We start from the raw sequence: 23,439 nt of genomic DNA on the forward strand, positions 1-23,439 counted from the left end.
AAATTTTAAGGTTGGCAAAATTTAGGATAAAGTTATATTGATATAATTTTGAAAAATACATATGCTTATTAATAAAAAAATTGCAACTGAAATAACTTTAACTAAAATTTCGAAAATAAAACAGACCTTTTTACGGAACTCTATTAAAAATTAGCCCAGTCAACAGCATTAAATATTATCTTTGTAAAAAATATGAAGCTTTGTCTCGTGAGTATATTTTTCTCCATCAAAGATAATTACATATGTATGTATTTGAATTTTCATACATTACAAGTCGAATTAATTTTACCACAAACTTTGACGTTGTCAAAAAATAATTCATTCTTCAATAGAGTATTTTAAAATTATTAACCAAAGTATATCTATTTTATAAGCAATTTCACTCTCCGTTTACATCACACTTATGCAATCATTCACCAATTTACGTATGTATAGAAAAAATTCCCTCAGCTAAAAGAGTTAAGCAGTGTATCTTATTATTTTCATTTTTATACACAAGAATTTTTGGGAGGAAAAGAGTGCATAATAGATGTCTACCAGATTATAAACAATAAATTTTTAAATGCGCAAAAGAACATTTCTTTCGTAATTAGGAAAATATTAGGTATTTTAAAGTCGTGCAGATATAGTCGTTTTAGAACTACAGCCTTTTGAAAAAGAAAGGTAGCGAACTTTCCTGCATATAAGTTAACTCTTGTATAAAAATGTTAAGTTTTGGAACCGCTGCTTGTAATATTGATATACTTTGGTATTTACATGCATTTTATTTGTTAATATAACATTGTGAGTAAGTTTTAAATATGTCGAAATTACAACCAAAATGTAATTTTTCTAGATCGGATGTTTGTTGTTAAAATAGGAGTTATAAATTTAAGTTTAAATCTTAAAAATATAACATTCCCGCACTCCTGTATTCAACTTAACGAATATTTGAACAGTGTAAACAGGTATGTATGTATAATATTGCTCTTTTGCTGAAAAAATTGATACATATGTATATCCATACAAATGTATGCAGGTACATACATATATGGCAGATTCCGTTTTATTGAAATTGAATGCAGTAAAAATTAATTGAGTCTAACAGAAATAATATTACATATTATCTTAAATATGGCAGATAATTCATTGTATGGATTATTAGGCGTCAGTCCAAACGCGCCGGAAGCTGAAATTAGGAAGGTTTGTATTTGGCCATAAAAAACTTAGAATGAGATTACAATAATGCATGTATGTATTTGTGTATTTGATGAAATTCCATTAAAAATAAAATTTAGAGCAAATTGGCTGAATTACATACGTATGTACATATGTATATTCACGAATTTCAAAGCTCATCTATGATTTATTTTGAAAATTTACAACAAAGGTAAATAACGTAAATTTTATGAAGTTGAAAAGTTCTATTATAATATTAGTTAAGTCGTAAGAAAATATTAAAAATGGCTGCAAGAAATTTATTGTGGTAGAGAATTGAATTTAAAATGTTTATCTCCTATTTTTAATTTTGCAGAATTACAGGAAGTTGGCTAAAGAATATCACCCAGATAAGAATCCGGGTGCTGGCGATAAATTTAAAGAAATCTCGTTTGCGTACGAGGTTCTATCAGATCCGGAGAAAAGAAAAACCTACGACAGATATGGTTTGAAAGGATTGCAAGAAGGTGATTTTTAAAAATTGTTAATTTTAAATGTATATTTGTAATTCAGTTCCTATATAATATTATTTTCAATGCATTCAATATTTACCTATAAGCTCTATTTACATTATTTGTGGAATCGATTCAAAGGGCTCATTCTGTATCTTACTTTTACAGTCACTTTCTTCTTGAATTGTTTGTTAATTTTTTATAAAATATCAATATTAAAACTTGTAATAGAATGGTACCAAATTTTGTATATTATGTGATACCACAAATATGTCAGTTATTCACAGACAAAGACTTTTATGATGTAATCTCTGTGTAAAAAGAGAAAATGTTTTAGAAGGAAATGTTTCCTAATGGGAGTTTTGTGATAATACCAAAATTATAGTAATAAAAAAGTAATAATTAGTAATTTAAACATTACACAAAAATACTTACATAATACTTATATGATTATCACTTAATTTTTACTAGTTAGATACAGAATTGGGCTTTGATGTTTTAAATTTAAAAGTAAAAAATGAAGTATATGCAAATGTACACGCTTGATTAGCAACGCTAAAATAAATATAATTTGAAAAAATAAGGTGCTGATACCGGGGCGGAAGACATGTTTATGCATTTGTTCGATACTTTACACGGCTGCCGGGGAGGCCGGGAGAGGCGTGTTCGTGAAATTGTGATAAAGCTGCCAGTCACGTTAGAAGATTTATACAATGGTAATAAAACGTACCCTGCTGATTATAGTCGAAGAAGAGTAAAATTCTTAATTTCTAAAGTATGTATTTGAATTAAAACACTATCTTGCAGTTCTGTGAAAAATGTAATGGAGCTGGGGGAACTGGAAGCATAGAACAATGTCGTAATTGTGAGGGCAAGGGTATGGTTGTAGTTATAGAGCCGATTGGAGCAAACATTCTTGGGCAGGTAAATTTATTTGATTGGTTTTTGTGCTTGCAATGAAGGAAAAGTTAATACTCACCTTCCTGTACACACATTTTCACATAATATTAAAAAATGTTTTGAAAAAGGTTAATCGTTCATGCATTGCTTGTAATGGCCGGGGCATAATTGTATCATCTGAAGAAGATATATGTGTTGAATGTAAAGGAACAAGATTTGTAGATCAAAAAAACAGTTTAGAAATTCACATAGAAAAAGGCATGCAAGATATGCACAAAATAATGTTTCGAAGTGAAGGTAATCAAAGTTCTTCTGGTGAATGTGGAGATGTAATTGTCATTCTAATTCTTCAACCTCACAAATATTTTGAGCGTGTTAGGAATGATCTTTTCATGAAAAATGTTGAAATTTCCCTAACACATTCTTTATGTGGTTTGGAATATGTTTTTAAGCATTTGGATGGACGAGACATTGTTGTAAGGAATAAACTGGGATGTGTGATAAAATGTGATGAGCTCAAAACTATCGTTGGGGAAGGAATGCCTTTACACACAAATCCTTTCGAAAAGGGTGATCTCATCATTCAATTTAATGTTAAATTTCCTGAAAACAAATTTGGCAGTCAAGAACAGATGGAAAAACTCGAATTGTTGCTGCCTCCAAGGACTCCGTTTACAATGCCAAATGGTGAAAATGTTGAAGAAGTAGAAATGGTGAATCTGGAACCAAGAAATGATGGATATAGTAGCAGTGCTTCTGCCGGTTTGTTTTATGAACCTGAAGATAGTGATTTCGATGAAGGAGGTGGAGCTGGTGTTCAATGTCACGCTCAATAAATATTTTTGTCACTGATTTATATTTCAAAAAATAAAAATTTGATACTTTAATTTTCAAAAAGGTTACCAACCAAAACAGAATTTTCAATCAAAGTAATTACTTGCAGATATTTAAAATTACTTTTCATGCGTAAGATGTACATAAAATAAGATTTCTTAAAACATAGAATTCTCATTTATTTCTAGATTAATTCATGTATTATGTTTATTTAAATAAACGTGTATGTAAGTTTTAATAAATTATTCTTAAACATCTTACTTTTAATAGGTATCTTATATATACATTAAAATAAAATTTAAACCGAAAATTAAACGAAATAAATGAGCAAGACGCAGTTTAATTTTAGTAATTCTTCACGAAATTATGAAAAGTACTGGCCAAAATCATTCGACTTATTTTAAATAACAATAGTGTATAGTTGTACACATATACTAGTCGTGTCTGCTTGCATTGCAAGCTTTATGAGTATTATGTCCGTAGTTTTGCAATTGTGTTCCATTTTGTGTGCGAGATATTTTAAGTTTACTTTTTTTCATTAAAAATACCTACATACATAGATATGTTACACATATTGTACATATACATATGTAGGTATTTTTTTCCTTATATTTGAAAATAAAACTTAAAATAAGAGAAGCTCTTAAAAATAAAAAAGTATATAATTAAGCAAATAAGTAGTTCCTCTGAAATCTAATATCTTTTGAGTCACTTATTTTAGAACCTCGCTTTGAGTTCTGTCGCATAAAATAGTAAAATACCTTTGACAATAAGCACTTTAAGCGATAAATTACTGTATACGCATAAAATAATTCGCCACTAAAATCCATGCACGTACATATGTATTTGGATTTTATAATACATAATAAAACGTGTGAAAGTATAATCAATTAATTCTAATACTATATAGGGTAACGCGTTTAGCCTACAATTTCTATGCAAAAAGTCTCAGGTTCGAACCTGGCATTTTAGTTCCCTGAAAAATGCGATTTCTTAAATAATTTTTTTTTAATGATTTTATTTTTTTTGTTCTTTAAAATGGAATTAAAAACTTTACCCTTGCAAGTCAATTTCAGCGAGTTTCCGCCCTAAATATTTTTTTGAAAATATCCTATCCTTGCAATAAAATAACATTTTCTTATTAAATTTTGTCCTAAAACTATATTGTCAAGAAATTTGATACTTATACAACCAAAAGTGAATAAAAATTACACTTACAGGATGTAGTATTACTTTGTAAAAAGCTGTCGCAAAGCGTCTTTCGGAAGGGGGGAAGGGGGAGAGTGCGTCGAATTAATGCTTTTTCTGGGACGCTAGAAGCAAAACCCTATCTAACGCCTTTTGTCCCATGTCTTTAGCCTTTTTTATGTTTCCCGTGCTGTTTAACACCTGAGAAGTAGCTATATATGTACATATAAAGCGTAAAGTAGGAGCAGAAGGTTATTAGATCGATGCTTGAGCGAATTTGTCGTATTTTTCTTTTTTTGTATTATGTACATATTTTAAATTTTTTTTTGTGGTATTTTCTTTAAATTTTTTGTTTTATTTTTTTTTTAATAAATAACATAAATATTATAAAAGTTTTGATAAAAATTTCCAAAGAAATATTGTAATAGTTTCAAAAATAAAAATTCACAAAAACTTTAAGTATGTACATATATATGTATGTATGTATAATTTTTTAAAGCTTCCTAATAAATTTTTTTTAGATTTATAATATGAATTAAATAACATTCAAAACTTTGTCTAACCTTGACATTTTTTAATTGAAAAATGATTTTTTGTAATGTCAAGGTTTGACATATAGAAATAACTTTTCAATTCATAATTATTAAATCATGAGCGTAAACATATGAAAATAAATTTTTCAAATAAAGAAAAGGTTTAGGCAAAAACAAATGGATATTTTAATCAAATACATGTACATATGTACATATGAATGTATTAGAATTGAATATTTTAAATTTTTTCGTTCGAACAATTAGAAATAAAATTTTAAGTAAAAACATACATAATTTTGAATGTTTACCTATTTTTTTTAAAACTATGGGTGAACATATAGAATTAAATTTTTCAAATAAAGAAAAGGTTTAAGCAAAAACAAAATAACAATTTCATTCAAATATATGTATGTATGTATGTACATACATACATATGAATGTATTAGAATTGAACATTTTAGGGTTTTTCGCTCGAACAATAAAAATGAAATTTTAAGTACATATTATGTTTTAAAAATAAAACTTCATTTCAGGAAATTGATTATAAGGTTCTCTCTCTACATAACAAAGCTACAAAGAAAACATTGGCTACTCCAGAAAATATATTTTTAAGACTCCTGAAACCGCATCAGCAAATTTAGTTTTCAAAGAGAAAATAAAAGACTTGATTGATTTATTTCCTTATTTAACATCTTCAGATATAGCTTATTGGAAAACTTTATTGCGAATTAAATAAGAAGTATATAATCATACATAAATGAAAAGTTTAAATTAAAAATTAATTAAAAATGTAACTGAAGCTGTGAAGAAAGGCTATTTTTGTTCATTTTTCGTTATTACACATGAAAATACATTTAAGATCGTTCCGAGGAGTACAAAAGCCCTTACAGAGACGATTGTTTGATTGTTATACCCTGCACTTCGTGAACGGTATATTCACTTTGGTATGGAGTTTGTAAGCACTTGCACGGGTCTTCTCCGGTATGGTCATGAATACATATATATTCTTGCTCAGCGTAAAATTCTGCGTTGATTTAGACATGTCAGTCCGCACGTCCGTCCAATTGCATGATAACTCAAAAATGAATAATACAATCGACACCAAACTTTCACAAATTGTATATTATATAGCTACCATAAACCCAAAGGGTTGTTTTTAAATATTTCCAAAACCAATATAGGTATTAACGTCAAAATTTGTAAAGGTGTGTCCAATTACGTTCTACATATGTATGTATATTCTGAAAATTTTGATGGGATGGTTGCGCTGGTTCGGGTAGCTGTCATACAACTCCGAAAGTGAATTTTAAATATTTGAAAATTAATAAACTAGATTCATGAAAGTCAGCCGTTGTGTGTCCAATTTCAGGTCAGATATATTTCTGAGATTTTGGTGGAATTGCTTGACAGGTTCGGGAAGCTGCCACACAACCCCGAAAGTAAATTTTAAATTTTTGGAAAAATGTTAAAGCTAGATTCATGAAACTCGGCAGTCGTGTGTCCAATTTTAGGTCAGGTTATCTGAAGTTTTGATGGGATGACTTGACAGGTTTGAGTAGATTCATGAAACCCGGTTTCTATTGAGTGGTTTAACAGATTCAAGTAATTGCCTTTTAGCAATCAAAGTTATTTCTAAATATTTCAAAAACAAAGTTTTAAACTCAGGTTGTCAAAGTGCAGGGTATTATTCAGGCGGTTTATAACTACTGAAACATTTTTACTTAATTTTTTATTTAGTATTATTAAATTTAGTAGGTCAACTTTAAATGTCATGAAAAAAGATCATTTTTTATATTACCGTTTTCTTAATATTATGTTACATAATATTAAGAAAAAAGCAAATGATTTATTTTTGTATTAAAAAGTTAGCAAAAAAATTATAGTAAATAATTTAACAAAACAGATATTGTTTTACTTAAACAAGAAATAAGAAGATGCATCAGTAAAAACGGTTCAGTTGGACCGATGGTCGGAAAAGTTTAAATCAACGCAGAATTTTAAGCTGAGCAAGAATTTGCTTACATATTCATACCGCAGACGACTCCTACAAGGGATTCAAATATAATAATTAAAAAAATAAATATTAACTTTATGCATAATTTAAGTCTCTGGTCAAAATTATAATAGATGGACCACTCCGTTTTGGTGTAACTCCAACAATAAGAACAAAGTGCTTCAAAAAAAGCGAATGTAGACCAAAATAAAAAATTAGGACTTCAGGAAATCTTGAAGAACTCTTAAACAGTTAGCAGAATACCCTTGAAAATTTGCACGCAAATTCATGAACAGATGCTTATTTTATGAGCAAAACTGAAAAGATCCCAACGCGCAGATTTTTTTTATTTAATCTCAAATTCTAAGTCGCTTTTCTCGAAATCATGTCAATGACGTATAGGCTAAACCAATCTTTAGGTGACGATAGTAGTATGTATTTTTGATGTACATAGATTACCCGTAGAAGAAAATTTTTACCTATGTCCCCCCTCTAAAAGTTGTAGCCCCCCAAAGCCTTAAAAATGCTTCTTTTATAACTGTATACTGCTTGAAACCATAAGCATTTTTAAAAATTTTGCTAACGCAGAAAAGCCGTAGCTTGCTTCTGCTATCGCGGCATACTATAATTTAACTTTGAAAAAACAAAATGGCCGTTAAAATTTACCGTTATCTAAAATCCGATTTTTGCAAATATTTTATGCCGTTTTTCTTCTAGACCCAAAGTCTGAAATTTTAATTGCTTTTATGCACTAGTAAATAGTTTATTTCATTAGAAGAAAATCATTTTCCATCTCCACCATATCTCAAGTTCTGAAGTTGTATGGAGAAATTTCCATTAAGTTAATATTAAGTTTTAACTAAATTAACTAAATAAGTTTTAATAAATTAACTTTTTCTAATTACAAATTTGAAAAAGTTCAAATCGTGGGAGATTTTTGATGTTACAAAGCGCCCTCTATAGATCCCTTAAGAATATGTGAAAATCCGTCAGCTGTGTACTGCCACTTTCTCTTAGGGTCGAAGCAAAGTATTTCTTTTAGTATTTCTGTCAGCCATTTGACCATTGGTGCAGTGGTTATGGCACCGGCCCTTTAACCGAAGGGTCTCGGGTTCAAACCCCGGTCAGGTCACTATAAAAATTATATTCACTATTACATATATCTAATTACAAATTTGAAAAAGTTCAAATCGTGGGAGATTTTTGATGTTACAAAGCGCCCTCTATAGATCCCTTAAGAATATGTGAAAATCCGTCAGCTTTGTACTGCCACTTTCTCTTAGGGTCGAAGCAAAGTATTTCTTTTAATATTTCTGTCAGCCATTTGACCATTGGTGCAGTGGTTATGCCACCGGCCCTTTAACCGAAGGGTCTCGGGTTCAAACCCCGGTCAGATCACTATAAAAATTATATTCAATATTATTATAACTTAATATACAATACTAATAAATATTATACACGTAATTTTCAAATATTCGTAATATTCGATATTAAAAAAAAAAAAAACTAAGAAAAATAAACAGTAAATATTAATAACTTCAAATAGTTAATATAAATAAAAAACTACGGCAGACTAGTCACCTACCTAGTTAAACCCTATGACGCTATGAAACTAGTGCATGAGAAATCATGCACTAGCCCTATGCTTCTTCTAGGAGTGAACAAAGGAAAAAAAAAAAAAAGAGAAACAATTATATTTTTTAATGTTATTGAATCAAGCGTTAGCTTTTTGCGTTTATACAACTTTGTAAAAGTTTCCGGTTTCGGGAATTTAAGGCGTCAAAAATTCAAATTTTACAAATTTCAAGAGGCGATAGCTTGAGAGAGGGTGGAAATGGAAAAAAATTTTCTTTTAACGAAATAAACTATTTATTGGTGTCTAAAAGCTGCTAAAATTTCAGCCTCCTACAACCTGGGGTTGAGAAGAAAAACGACATCAAAACTTGGAAAAAACGGATTTTAGATAACGGTAAATTTGAACGGCCATTGTTTTTTTAAAGTTTAGCTATAGTATGACAGGAGAAATAAGTCACTACCTTTCTGCGTTTGCAAAATTTTAAAAATGCTTATGGTTTCACTGATAACAAATGGAAAAAATGGCATTTTTGGGGTTTTAAGGTGGTATAACTTCTAGAGAGGGAGAGATATGTTAAAATTTTTTTTCTACGGAAATAAGTTTCTAGTAAAGTTCTATGTACGTATTAAATTTCAGCGTTCTATCTTCAAGGGTGTTGAAATTTTGTAAACATGTCTTTTGTAAATAAGCACTTTTTTTTTACAAATTTTTTGGAAAAGTGCTAAAAAATGGCATTTTTAGGGTTTTGGAGGGGTTTTAACTTCTAGAGGAAGGGAGATAGGTAAAAATTTTGTATCACGGAAATAAGTTTGAGGAATCGATTGGGGAATGTACATAGCTGCCTCCTGTATATTGGAGTGCCCAGGTTCACAAAACTTTTGAATAATGCATTCCAAGTTAGATTTAACCTCCACAAACATTTAAATCGCCGTTGTGTTAATCTTATTACAATTTTGTGGTATGCGAGAATCGCTCCCTATAATTCTTTTTAGGAGTCTTTACTTCTAAATGTAAAGGAAAGTCTTTAAATTTAGAAAAGGCAGGTCTTTAGCTTTTCTTTGTTAATATTAAGCTTAAGTTTGTAATAGAATACAGATGCGATTTGTGATCTGATTGTCGAAGATTCTTTTTTATGTTGCATTTCCATAAGTCGGAAATGGATTTTCTTTCTCTAGTTTTTAGTGCTGACGATATAGATTTCGTATTAAATATAATTTAAATTTGTTCTATAGCATTTGTCAAATTAAAAAAAAGTTACCATAAAAACTTGAATTAGAGGGTACACAATGTAAATTATTTGTTTGTATTTTTGTAAATACTGAAAAATTTAAATATGTTATGTAATAAAAGTAAGAGAAATAAATAAAAAAAAAAAAATACACCCCTTTATATATACGAGTATAATTTTTGTTATTTTTTGGCAAATATTCTGGATCTTTCCAAACATCATCTATTTGAGAATTAAATAAATAGTATTAATTCAAGTATGTATGTAAAAGAACTTTTACTGATTTTTACCGACCATATTGTGAATACAATAGATAGGTTATGTGATTACAACAACTTTTGCATACCGAGTTTTCGGTGGGAATGCACTTCTCCATGGTAGGGAAGGATAAATATACTATTTTTAGCAACCTGTCGGTCTGTCGGCTTGTCGGCCTGTCGATCTGCACGCGTGCACGCGTTTGTCTCAAGTTCGGCTGAACCGGTTTTGATGAAATTTTATATGTAAGTTTATTTCGACTGTGGCACGGGTTGATCAACTTTTGGGATATATCAGGCCTCGGGAATTGCACCTTTTAGCGGGCCGGTTTTACATTTTTGAAAAAAATATTAAACCGGTTTACTTGAAATTTCATATACATATAAGTTACGTTCGACCGTCCGCGAAACCGCCTTACTTTTGGAAGAAATCAGGCGTTAGCAAGGGGATGTTTACTACGGGCCAATATACATTTTCATAATCATAAAAATAACGAAATAAATCAAGTATAAAAATAGCTCGAATTTTTGTAAAAACAATTTTATATATACCAAATCCAACCAGACCACATTTACATAATCGGCATACTAACATAAGGAATAGTTTTAATCAAACAAAATATTTTGGATTTAGTAACTAAAACATTGGGTTTAGTAATTATCAACCAAATCAATACAGAAACAACTTAAAATACGGCCAGCGGGAGAATGATTACCCGAATCATATCTCTAATTCTTGAAGGCGTCAAAGACCCTATGGTCATCCCAAATACAACTTAAAAACAAACCCGCCGGTTCTAAACAATTTAGAAGTCATCAAAATCCAAACGATTACCAAAATAGAAACTTATCAAATCAATACGAGAATCACAATAAAATACAAAGGGTTAACTTCATCCAACCTGCTGGAGGAAGAGATCAAGAACAAAATTCTACCCGAAAATCATGTACTTGTGCTTGGAATAATAATCACAATACTGACAACTCAAGCCAAACTGATAGAAACAATCCTTTTTTAGATAAGGGAACTCCATACATAGAATACCAAGCAGGAAATGGGAAGACTCTAAAATTTTTTATAGATACCGGTTCAAACAAAAATTACGTAAATCCAAGACTAATAAAAAATCCAATCCCAAATAACGAAATTTTTGAGGCAAGCTCTAGAGGAGGTAGGACAAGAGCCACACATCATGTATTTATAAATATTTTTTATACGGAAATTCCTAAAATAACCTCATGAACCTATTCATGAGGTATCTGCAATTAATAAATAACATACAAATAACTTAAGCAATACAACAAACCATCAGTTAATAACATAGAAATTCGTACATCTTCTACTTAAACCCAATCCAAAAGGAAAGGCTTGATCTTTTCGTAAAAAAGTGTACCATTTAATTTGCTGATCCCGATGAAAAACTTTCACATACAACTACAGTACAGGTAGAAATCAGAACAATGTCTGAGGACCCCGTCTATTCGATTTCAGAAGACGGAAGAATAAGACTTTTCTGATCGCCATACAACTCACCTGTATGGGTGGTGCGTATAATGAAGATGTATCAGGAAAAAGGAAATACAGGATGGTAGTGGATTACTGGAAAATAAATAAAATAACTGTTCCAGACAAATATCCATTCCGGAAATTAATGAAGTTCTGACGAATTTAGACAAAGGCAAAATATTCTTAGTTATCGATCTAAAAAGTGGATTTCATCACATACCATTGGAGGGGAGTGATATTGAAAAAACGGCTTTTTCTATTAATAATGAAAACACTAGTTTACTGGATTTGCATCCAGCTTGAAGAACGCTTTTTCACAATTTCAAAGGACCCTCGATGACATTCTTAGAAAACACATTGGTACAAGATGCTATGCTATATAGACGATATAATCATCTTGGGAGAGAATGAAGAAAAACACTTTGAGGACTTAGGGACGATATTTGATGCATTGAGTAAAGCAAAAAAGAAAGTACAACTGGATAAATGTGAATTCCTTAGCAATGAAATTGAACTCTTGTGATTTATTGAATCGGAGAAAGGGCTTCAAACCAATTCGAAGAAGGTGCAAGCAATATGTGATTTGCCGATATTCAAAAATTTTAAAGAATTAAGGTTTTTTCTGGGAACACAAAAGGTTTATACAAGATTTCGCGAAAACAGAGACCAAGGTGGACGCGTGTCCAAATTCCAATCTATAAATACATTAACTAATTGAAACGACGAAGCAAAGTTTTTTTTTTTTTTTTACCGAGAGGAAAGGTGAAAAATCTCGAAAGACACTGCCAGACGAAAAGCAATTGTGTGGAACTTTAATCCACTACAAAACACCCTCCTCAAAATAAACTATAAAAATAATCGGAAACGACTAACCATTAATTTTGCTCTAAACTTTTTGATTATTTATTATTTATAAATTTCAAGCCTTTGATCTGGCACAATAGCGTAGTAAATACTCATTGTTCCAAACTTAAAAACTTTAAACTAACTCGAGAGGTTTCGTACGTTTAAGTCTTCTAACAAAGTTTTGATTGTCAACCAATTGAGCCGCCTTAATGTTGACATGATTGGACAAACGCATCTTATGATATACTGCTTGCTTTTTAATTTCGTCTGTAATACTTAGGATCGTGAGATCCCTGTGTCATATATCGGCATTACGGACATACCAAGGGGCGTTTACAATGTCCCGTAATACTCTATTTTGAAATCTTTGTATAGATTGGATATGAGGCTGCGCAGCACATGATTATCTCTGCAACTTTTCAAATGCCAGGAACGTAATTAAACCTTATACACGCATTTATTAGGCGCGTAAGCATCCTTATATCCCTTTTGGGTAATTTATTCAAAATATAGGCCGTTATTAGGTCAAACCCTGGAGCCTTTGTAGGTTTAAGAGTTTTGATTTTTTCTATAACATCTCTTTCCTTGACAATTGGAATAGTCACCCAACAAAAGCAGATTCCTCATTTTCATTTGCTAGTATATGTGGAGGATAGTTAATGCCTCCCCTTCTAAAAGCATTAATTTTCGAACTACTCCAAGCCGCATTTTGATTAGTTTTGGTAAAGTTTTCTGCCACCTCATCTATGTGCTGGGTCGTTCTTATTCTTTTCCTTAGATCTATTTGTCCTTCAATCTGTAAGCGAAATCTTGACCAATCTGTAGTTCGATTTATCAGCGCCGGTTCCGCTCTTTTCATAACTATATTTTCCCTAAATTCAAGAATAATCACCGAATGATCGGAGTTAAGATCATGTGCCTCGATGAAATTTTTCGCAATATGTTTTGCTATGAAGAAATCTATTAAATCTGGAAACTTATTAGCATCGGTTGGCCAATACGTTGGCTTCGCAGTAGAGTGAAAAAGGTACCCCGTGCCACCAATTTCTGTTCTAAGTTCTCTTCCTCTAGTTGAAGTATGCCTTGAACCCCAATCGGTGTGCTTGGCGTTAAAGTCAGCCCCTAATATACATCTATCGCCTAGGTCTGTCAGAACGTTTTGAAACATTTCTGCCGTAATTTTAAATCTGGGGTGACAATATAATGCAGCCACTCTAAATCTTTCGGCTTCACCTGCACCTAAAATGAGATAAAAAAAAACACAAAGAAATATACCTTTCCAGAATTAAAATTGTAGAATACATATCTGAACATAAAATAAAAGCCTATTTGGTCCTCAGATCTGTATTGATATTTTCATACCTATATTTTAATGCATTAACCTGAAAAATAAATAATACGCATGATTACACATCCAATGCAAAAATTGAATTAGAAATCAAGTTACCTGCGATGAAATTTGGTATTTACTTGCTGCTTAGCAAATCATCTCTACTTTAAAACATTAATCAATTAATCATCTTTGATTTCCTGCAAAAAGAAAGATATAATAAATAACCATGACACTAGAATTTAAAAGTAAAATATTATACTTACCAAATTTATCCATCTACTTCGAAAGTTTATTTTATTTACTAATTGTCAAAATAATTGGGTCACTATGTCAACGCAAAATTATTAACTGGCACAATTTGTAAATTTGGGTAAAAGTAGTCATATATTAATTCTTTGTTATGATACTTATAACAGATTGGCAAAACTAAAAGGTCATGCGTAATAACATAACAGAAAGTTATGCTGTTAAAAAAGAAAGGTATATAATAATATTGAACATATGATCATGTAAAGTATATAAATAGGTCAACGCACTAATTGTTAATGTAGCACTCGATTGTATACATACATACATGTATGAATTATAGCATTATGAATTAAGGTAAAAAGAGTATGTATTGCAATAGCAGATTGCGGTGTATTTAATAAAAGGCAAATTAACAAGAAAAGGTACGATGATGGCAAGATTTGGAGGCAAAAAGGTACCACTAGTTTTAAACATTATAAGAAGCAAGGACGGTTTTTTCCAGAAGTTATTCGAAAACGAGTATTCAACCAAAGAGTATCATCATAATATATTTTACTAAAGTTTACCTTAAATTCAATTTTATTTAAAGTATTAAATTCTAATTTCCTAAAACATTAGTATGTGTTAAATTGTATTCAATTATAAAATAATATAAATTCGAAATTTTTTAAAAAGTAATGATTTGTTTTATAAATATAAATTTTATTTAAATGAAAAAGTGTTGTTTCATACGTTCATAATAATATATACAGACAATAGACATTAATTCGTAATAGTGAATATTGACCTAATTGTAAATAAATTAACTGCAATGAACAAATGAAACAATGTGTTCTTTATTGAGTGATATTTAGATTTTACATTACGATAAAATTAAAACTAAGAGTTTTTATGTATGATTTGTTCGACAAAAAAAGTAAATACTGCAGATCCAATAATTTGTCAAAAATTATGTTGTGAAAAGGAGAAATTGAAAAGCTCGATAGCTGGAACATATTTAGGTGTTTCTTGCTTTTCTTAGCGGATTCCTTTAGCACGGAACATTTTGGTCCTTCGAGCCGGATAGCTGGTATTTATTGGCGAACAAAATAACAGAATTAATATTACAATAAATTCAAGGATAGCACTGGAAGCCAAGGTAATGTAAAAGTCTAATTTCATTACATTAAGGGACAGAGTGTTTTTCTTACTTGTTGCATATATCAATTTAATAATTATAAACTTTAAAAGTAAGAGAAAGTATTAAAAGTGAATTGTACTTTAAATTTAAATGTGAACGGTAAATTATCGAGCATTGTACAGGTATTCTTTAAAATATGCACTTTCTATTTATATATTACTGTTTGTAAAACAAGGAAAGAAACAATGAACTTAAAATTATAAATTATTAAATTCAAGTTGATACGAAAAAAAGTGTTTGGAATTTCGCACACTAACGGTGTCGATTACGCGCACTATCGGTGTCGAATCTATTTCAAGGCAAATAAAACGAGGCTGTGGTTTCAAAAAGAAAAAAATTTTGGATAAATTACGCACGCTAACGGTGCCAAATTTATAGACAATATTTTTTTTGAATATCAGTAAAATATTTGCTAGCAAACTATAATTTTTTGAATAAAATGAAATTATTGAAAAAAAAACGAACTGTGTTAAAAAATTTAAACTAACGGTGCCAAAATTTATTAAGCTTTTATTTCTTTGAAGTACATACGGAATTTTATTAAGGAGTTGTGATTTTCGGAATAAAATGAGAATTATTTGAAAATTGTGATCCTAAGAATGTGAATTCAAAAAAAATAAAGAAATAACATAAAAACAATTTAAAACTGTGAACTCGAAACTGTGAATAATTGAATTGTGATTTATAATAAAAAAAGGAAAAGAAGGTTAAAGAAATTTCGCACACTAACGGTGTCGATTTTATACTGGTTGCAGTAACGCGCACTAACGGTGCCGATTGGTTTGACTATCAATAAATTTTTGCTATAATAAAATTTTTTGATTGGCTGTCTTGAATAATAACTATATTATTATTTTTAGATTTGTTCAATAAAACTAAAGAAGGTTTCTACTGGTGTTAATAATATTCTTGCAGCAAATCGGGCTCGCGAAAAATATTTAAACGGAAATAAAAATGAAAAGGCGGTTAATAAACAATTAGCGGATAAGCATCACCTTGAGGAACATGTGACCGATTTCAGAGAGGATTACCGGACGAATAGGGACTAAACATATTACGATGAAATATTGAAAGATGTTGATGATTTGTGGCAGGATCTGAAAGCGAGGCATCGCCAAATTATATCGTGCTACTATTCTACAGATGGACTCAAAGAAGATTACGTAGACAAGAACGTCTTTAAACAAATACGAGAGTTATATCAGACAAGCTACAGAGAAATAGAGCGTAAAATGAATTCAAAGTTTCCTATAAGCGATTTGAATCATGGCAGCAATCAAACTTTGAACACCTCGCAGGAAGTGAAATCCATGGCTGTGAAACTACCGAAAATTACGTTGAATAATTCGATGAAGATTACACGAAGTGGCCATCTTTTTAATGACTTATTTCAATCATTGGTCGACTTTTATGATATGTTGGCACCTGTTCAAAAACTACAGTATCTAAGGTTACATCTTGTGGGTGAATCGGAAAAATTACTACGACCTTTTCAAGTAACTGATAGCAACTATACTGCAGCTTGGTCCACATTAAGAAATCGCTATGATAACAAAAGGATACTCGTGAATATACAGATTACAGATATTGTTAAACCAAAACACAATCTCACATGAATCCGCCACGGGAATAAGGAAACTACTCGATACAACTAACGAATGCCTGCAAGCTTTAACGAATATGAGGGTGGAGGTTGAAGGCCTGGACCCCATTTTAGTTTATCTGACAGTGCAAAAACTTCCATCAGAGACTCACTAGTTATGGGAGCAAAGTATAGGTTGCAACAAAAATATTCCATCATGGGGAGAACTCGCGCAGTTTCTAGAGACAAGATTTAGAACACTGGCAGCTATTTCAACAAAAAAAGGTCAAAGTTGACAGGATCGAAAGAACAATTATAACAATAACCAAAAAATTAAACAAAATTCATATAACTTATTCGCTACTACATCTGCACTTTGTGTGAATTGTAATGAACCTCATCATATAAAAATTGTAAAAAATTTTTAAATAAAGAAGTTGAAAAAACAATAGAATTAGCAAAACTTAAGAATCTGTGTTTACATTGTTTAGGTAATGGTCATAGATTTTCGACTTGTCAAAGTAAAAGTAAATGTATGTTATGTAATAAAAATCATCACACCTTACTTCATCGTACGTATGAAACTTCCCGAGATTTTCAGCCACTTAGAATGATACATACATGGAAACAATGACAACATACCAGGCACATCTTTAAATGGAGGATCCTCGCGAGCTGATCAGATTTCACCTATACAAAATGACATCCAGTTTCAGGTATACGCAATTAATAAAACGAATCAGTCGTCGCAAATATTGTTGGCTACCGCACTTGTCAAAATAATTAATCCGATTTCTGGCTGCTCGAGCTTTAATTGATCCGAGGTCCCAGGCATAATTTTTAAGTGAGACTTTGGCTCAACAAATTGGTTTGAAGCGGAAGGAAATCTGCGCACAGATACATAGTGTTGGAAAAATATCAATTGCTCAAATTAAATTTTCAGCGAAATTCTTCTTGGGCACTTTGAATCATAGTGATCTAGAACGGATTGAAGTCACTGATCTATTATTGCAAAAACTCACGCACATGATACCAGAAAAAGTAGTGATTAGGAACGATTGGATGCATCTCAGAAGATTAAAACTGGCTGATCCAGAATATTATATTCCGTCTAAGGTGGACTTGCTTCTGGGTGCTGACGTTTATACTTTTAAATGGCGTGGAAAAAGGTCTAGTTGGTTCACCCATTGCCCAGAAAACAATATTTGGATGGATTTTGTCTGGAGAGGTACAGGAATCAAGTCACGCAACTAATTTTATCTCAAATTTCCATACATGCGATAATTTAAATGAAGAACTCAAGAAACTCTGGGAGATCGAGGAGGTATCCACTAAAAAATTACTCACTTTGGAGGAAGAACAATGTGAATTACATTTTATGAGAGGTTGAGACCTGAAAGTGATGAAACTTCTCTGGGAAATCACGAAATGTTGCTGTTAGTAGATTATTGGCAATGGAAAGTGCAAGAATATCTAGATATGGGGCACATGGAACAATTGAATGAAACGGGCGTTGATTTGGAACTTCCAAAGGATTGTTTGGCGTGATTCTCCGGATAATTCAATACAGGATTTTAAATTGACAACAGTCACTTTTGGAACAAAATCAGCTTCCTATATTGCAACTAGGGTTTTAAAGCTACTTGCCATAGATGAAGGTCATAGGATCCCTCTTGCAGCTGAAATAACATTGTCATCCTTTTACGTTGATGATCTTCTATCGGGATCAGATGACATAAAAACAGGTTTAACAATGCAAAAGCAATTAATTGAATTAATGAGAGCTGGTGGTTTTACACTGCGAAAATTGGCTTCAAATTCACAAGATCTTTTAAATGCTGTGCCGAAGGAACACCGTGAGATCAATTTTCCGTTAAATATGAGTGAAGATGAAACAATTCGTGTGTTGGGTATACAGTGGAATCCATCCACTGATCGATTTGTATTTGCAACTAATATTAATATGTCTCAAAATATAATATGGACAAAAAGAAAGGTTTTATCTGAAATAGCTAAGCTATTTGATCCTCTTGGTTGGCTTGCACCATCAATCGTTTTGCCAAAAATGATCATGCAACGATTTTGGCTGTCTGGAGTAGATTGGGACGAGGAAATAACAGGTGAAATATGTAATGACTGAAAAAAATATTGTGATGGATTTCAAAAAATTCAAAATATTCAACTGAATCGCTGGATTTTCTATACAAAAAAACTGTAATTCGATAGAGATGCATGGCTTTTCGGATGATTCAATAAAGGCTTATGCAGCAGTAGTTTATCTTTGCGTTACAGATTCAGATGGTAAACGATATGTGAGTTTGATTGCAGCAAAAACTAAAGTAGCACCGATAAAAACAATTTCACTACCCCGACTTGAACTAAATGGCGCTTTATTATTAGCAAAACTTATAAAATATGTGATAACTGCTCTCAATTTCGGGCAATCTTTTCATGTAAAGGCGTGAACAGATTCGGAAATAGTGCTGGCATGGCTTTGTAGCAAATCGCGTAACAGAAATCCATGAAACTCTTGGTGAAAATGTTTGGTCACATGTTCCGTCGAAGGAAAACCCAGCTGACTGCGCATCTAGGGGAGTTTATCTTTCAGAATTACAGCACAATATAAAGTGGTGGAAGCCTACATGGCTTAAAAAACCAGAACAAAATTGGCCACGTAAGAAATTAGCTAAGACAACTGATCTCGAAATAAGAAAAACAGTTTACTTATCTACAAATTGCCAGGACGTCAATGTGCTATCAGAAGTATTGAACAAACAATCAAGTTTGCAAAGATTATTGAGAATTTTAAGCTACATGCGAAGATTTATCAAAAATTGCAGAAATCCCTCAAATCAAATTAAATTAAAATGCATCACATCAAAGGAAGCCAAGGCATCGCTGTATGAACTCATTCGTTTTATACAAGGACAACACTGCGGCTGAACGTAAATTTTTGAAACAACAGGGCTCGGTATCAAGCAAGAGTCGATTGGCTAAATTGGTCCCGAAAACACACAAAGGAAAAAGTCCAAAAAAATATAAGTCATACCTAGCTTTATTCGTATGTATGGTAATCAAGGCTATTCATCTAGAAATAGTCACCGATTTGAAAGCAGATGGGTTCATCGTAGCGTACCGATTTTTTAAAATGATTTTGTTGCGGCCAACAAAATCATTTTAAAAAATCATCATCTAATGCTGAATCAACTCAACATAGATATTACTGGCGCTTTTGAATCAGGTGTTATATTTAATTTTATCCCCCCTGGGTCCCTACATTTTGGTGGTTTATGGGAGGCAGGTGTGCGTTGAACAAAACTGCACTTAAAAAAACTGTTGGCAACAGTATATTAACTTATGAGGAATTCTCAACATTAATATCACAGATTGAAGCATGCCTCAACTCGAGACCATTATGCGAAATAAGTAGTCATCCAAATAATTTAACCGAACTCACACCAGCACATTTTTTAAATAGTGATAATTTGATCACACCACCGGATTCTTCAGTATTGGATTTGAAAGTTAATCGTATGGATCGATGGCAACATTTGCAATTCCTACTTCAAATTTTTTTGGCACAGATGGAATAAGGAGTATTTGAACCGTCTCCAACAAAGACCAAAGTGGAATAGAAAAATTGAAAATATTAAAATAAATGATTTGGTTTTGATAAAAGATGAGAATCTACCTCCAACGAGATGGCTACTTGGAAGAATTATTGAGGTACATCCTGGTTCAGACGGATTAATTCGGGTAGTGCAGGTAAAAACAAAGGGCGGAATCCTGAAAAGATTAATCGCTAAAATATGTTTGTTACTTATGGTTCGTGAACCGGAGCTATTTCAAAGGTAAGTATAATATTTCCACCGGAGCAAAGTAGGTTTTGTAGTTACCGTGCCTAACTAACTCAACTTGAATGCTACAACTACTTAATCTAACTAACTTCGACTAAGATGTTAAACCTACTTAAGCTAACTAACCTCAACTTTGATGCTACAACTACTTAGTCTAACTAACTTCAACTTAGATCTTACACCTACATAGGCTAACTAACCTGAACTTAAATGTTATGCCTACTTAGTCTAGACTAACCTCAACATTGGTGCTACGTCTTCTTAGCTACGCTAACCTCAACTTAGAATACTACTAACTTATAAATAGTTTTTTATAATTATTACTAATATGTATTATTTTCTTTTTCTTCACCCGTCCAACATCCTACATTCCTTGATTGCGAGTCAAGGCGCTATAACATCTTTTCCTTCACTTCCTTTTTTTTATCTTATCGTTTCAAGTGACATCATATAAAACCTAAAAGAATACAAAGCGACTTTAGGAAAGGCCTAAATGCAGAAACAATATAAGATCAACTTTTTGGAACGACTACTAAATCTTTAAGTTACCAATTTACACACTATTAGTTACCAACGATGTTCAAAGGCGATTCCAACGGAACCCAGCATCATTCACATATACAAAGACTCATCGTTCACTAATTTATGTTCGCATAGCCACCGACTATCAACATAGCGAACATCATCAAATGCAGTCAACAAATCAGCAGCAGTAGCGTTCACTCACATGCCAGCATGTTTTCAGCATTTATCCACATACCTATCACCAGTCATCACAATTACTAATCCCTGCTTTAACTCATTTAACTGGAAAGCATCACTGGAACGAGTAGCCTTATATAAATCATTTTAAAACGGCTTCGTATTCTGCACTTTCAAAATTTAATGACAACAGCGTGCTAGCAATAGCAGTAATAGCAACACCAATTATTAAAATTTCAAAAAAAAAAACGTAATTGTCATCTTGCCGCTTCACAAAATAATTCGTTAGATTCAACACATTACATTTTTAAATAATTAATTATGAAAACGCAATTACACAATCCGGAGTTGATCGACACATGTATTATATTGTCAATCATTTCCATCGCGATGTCAATGCTGCCACGGCCGGGGGAATGTTTCGGCTTCACCTGCAAAATGAGATAAAAAAAAACACAAAGAAATATACCTTTACAGAATTAAAATTGTGGAATACATATCTGAACAAAAAATAAAAGCCTATTTGGTCCTCAGATCTGTATTGATATTTTCATACCTATATTTTAATGCATTAACCTGAAAAATAAATAATACGCATGATTACACATACAATGCAAAAATTGAATTAGAAATCAAGTTACCTGCGATGAAATTTGGTATTTACTTGCTGTTTAGCAAATCATCTCTGCTTTAAAACATTAATCAATTAATCATCTTTGATTTCCTGCAAAAAGAAAGATATAATAAATAACCATGACACTAGAATTTAAAAGTAAAATATTATACTTACCAAATTTATCCATCTACTTCGAAAGTTTATTTTATTTACTAATTGTCAAAATAATTGGGTCACTATGTCAACGCAAAATTATTAACTGGCACAATTTGTAAATTTGGGTAAAAGTAGTCATATATTAATTCTTTGTTATGATACTTATAACAGATTGGCAAAACTAAAAGGTCATGCGTAATAACATAACAGAAAGTTATGCTGTTAAAAAAGAAAGGTATATAATAATATTGAACATATGATCATGTAAAGTATATAAATAGGTCAACGCACTAATTGTTAATGTAGCACTCGATTGTATACATACATACATGTATGAATTATAGCATTATGAATTAAGGTAAAAAGAGTATGTATTGCAATAGCAGATTGCGGTGTATTTAATAAAAGGCAAATTAACAAGAAAAGGTACGATGATGGCAAGATTTGGAGGCAAAAAGGTACCACTAGTTTTAAACATTATAAGAAGCAAGGACGGTTTTTTCCAGAAGTTATTCGAAAACAAGTATTCAACCAAAGAGTATCATCATAATATATTTTACTAAAGTTTACCTTAAATTCAATTTTATTTAAAGTATTAAATTCTAATTTCCTAAAACATTAGTATGTGTTAAATTGTATTCAATTATAAAATAATATAAATTCGAAATTTTTTAAAAAGTAATGATTTGTTTTATAAATATAAATTTTATTTAAATGAAAAAGTGTTGTTTCATACGTTCATAATAATATATACAGACAATAGACATTAATTCGTAATAGTGAATATTGACCTAATTGTAAATAAATTAACTGCAATGAACAAATGAAACAATGTGTTCTTTATTGAGTGATATTTAGATTTTACATTACGATAAAATTAAAACTAAGAGTTTTTATGTATGATTTGTTCGACAAAAAAAGTAAATACTGCAGATCCAATAATTTGTCAAAAATTATGTTGTGAAAAGGAGAAATTGAAGAGCTCGATAGCTGGAACATATTTAGGTGTTTCTTGCTTTTCTTAGCGGATTCCTTTAGCACGGAACATTTTGGTCCTTCGAGCCGGATAGCTGGTATTTATTGGCGAACAAAATAACAGAATTAATATTACAATAAATTCAAGGATAGCACTGGAAACCAAGGTAATGTAAAAGTCTAATTTCATTACATTAAGGGACAGAGTGTTTTTCTTACTTGTTGCATATATCAATTTAATAATTATAAACTTTAAAAGTAAGAGAAAGTATTAAAAG

General features: G+C 31.3%; 1 protein-coding gene and 1 long non-coding RNA gene across 5 annotated transcripts; one reads left to right on the plus strand and one right to left on the minus strand.

Moving 5' to 3' along the window:
• Nucleotides 1-513: 513 nt before the first annotated feature.
• Nucleotides 514-3,643, plus strand: LOC129611497 (dnaJ homolog subfamily A member 2). Of its 4 annotated transcripts, none has more exons than XM_055524676.1 (7): nt 514-783; nt 836-947; nt 1,019-1,182; nt 1,514-1,664; nt 2,234-2,403; nt 2,457-2,573; nt 2,678-3,643. In XM_055524676.1, exons 3-7 carry the CDS (start codon nt 1,114-1,116, stop codon nt 3,383-3,385), a joined length of 1,215 nt encoding a protein of 404 aa, XP_055380651.1. In that variant the 5' UTR covers nt 514-783; nt 836-947; nt 1,019-1,113; the 3' UTR covers nt 3,386-3,643. The 4 variants fall into 4 exon arrangements, with proteins under 4 accessions (XP_055380651.1, XP_055380653.1, XP_055380652.1 ...); XM_055524678.1 differs by having other exon boundaries at nt 860-947; XM_055524677.1 differs by having other exon boundaries at nt 514-748.
• Nucleotides 3,644-21,111: 17,468 nt separating this feature from the next.
• On the minus strand, nt 21,112-22,139 carry LOC129611505 (uncharacterized). The gene is made up of 3 exons (XR_008697171.1): nt 22,056-22,139; nt 21,971-21,990; nt 21,112-21,845 (listed from the first exon to the last, which is right to left on the minus strand). It is a non-coding gene; the product is annotated as an uncharacterized LOC129611505 (long non-coding RNA).
• Between the last annotated feature and the right edge of the window lie 1,300 nt (nt 22,140-23,439).

Source organism: Condylostylus longicornis, unplaced genomic scaffold (genome assembly GCF_029603195.1).
Source record: "Condylostylus longicornis isolate FDR11 unplaced genomic scaffold, ASM2960319v2 ptg000050l, whole genome shotgun sequence".
NCBI lineage: Eukaryota > Metazoa > Arthropoda > Insecta > Diptera > Dolichopodidae > Condylostylus > Condylostylus longicornis.

Excerpts from the sequence above, each read along its gene's own strand:
- LOC129611497 (XM_055524675.1), top strand. The coding sequence starts at position 1,114 with ATGGCAGATAATTCATTGTATGGATTATTAGGCGTCAGTCCAAACGCG. Across the intron at positions 1,183-1,513 it reads CGGAAGCTGAAATTAGGAAG|AATTACAGGAAGTTGGCTAA; the intron begins GTTTGTATTTGG and ends TTAATTTTGCAG. Across the intron at positions 1,665-2,233 it reads TTTGAAAGGATTGCAAGAAG|GTGCTGATACCGGGGCGGAA; the intron begins GTGATTTTTAAA and ends TGAAAAAATAAG.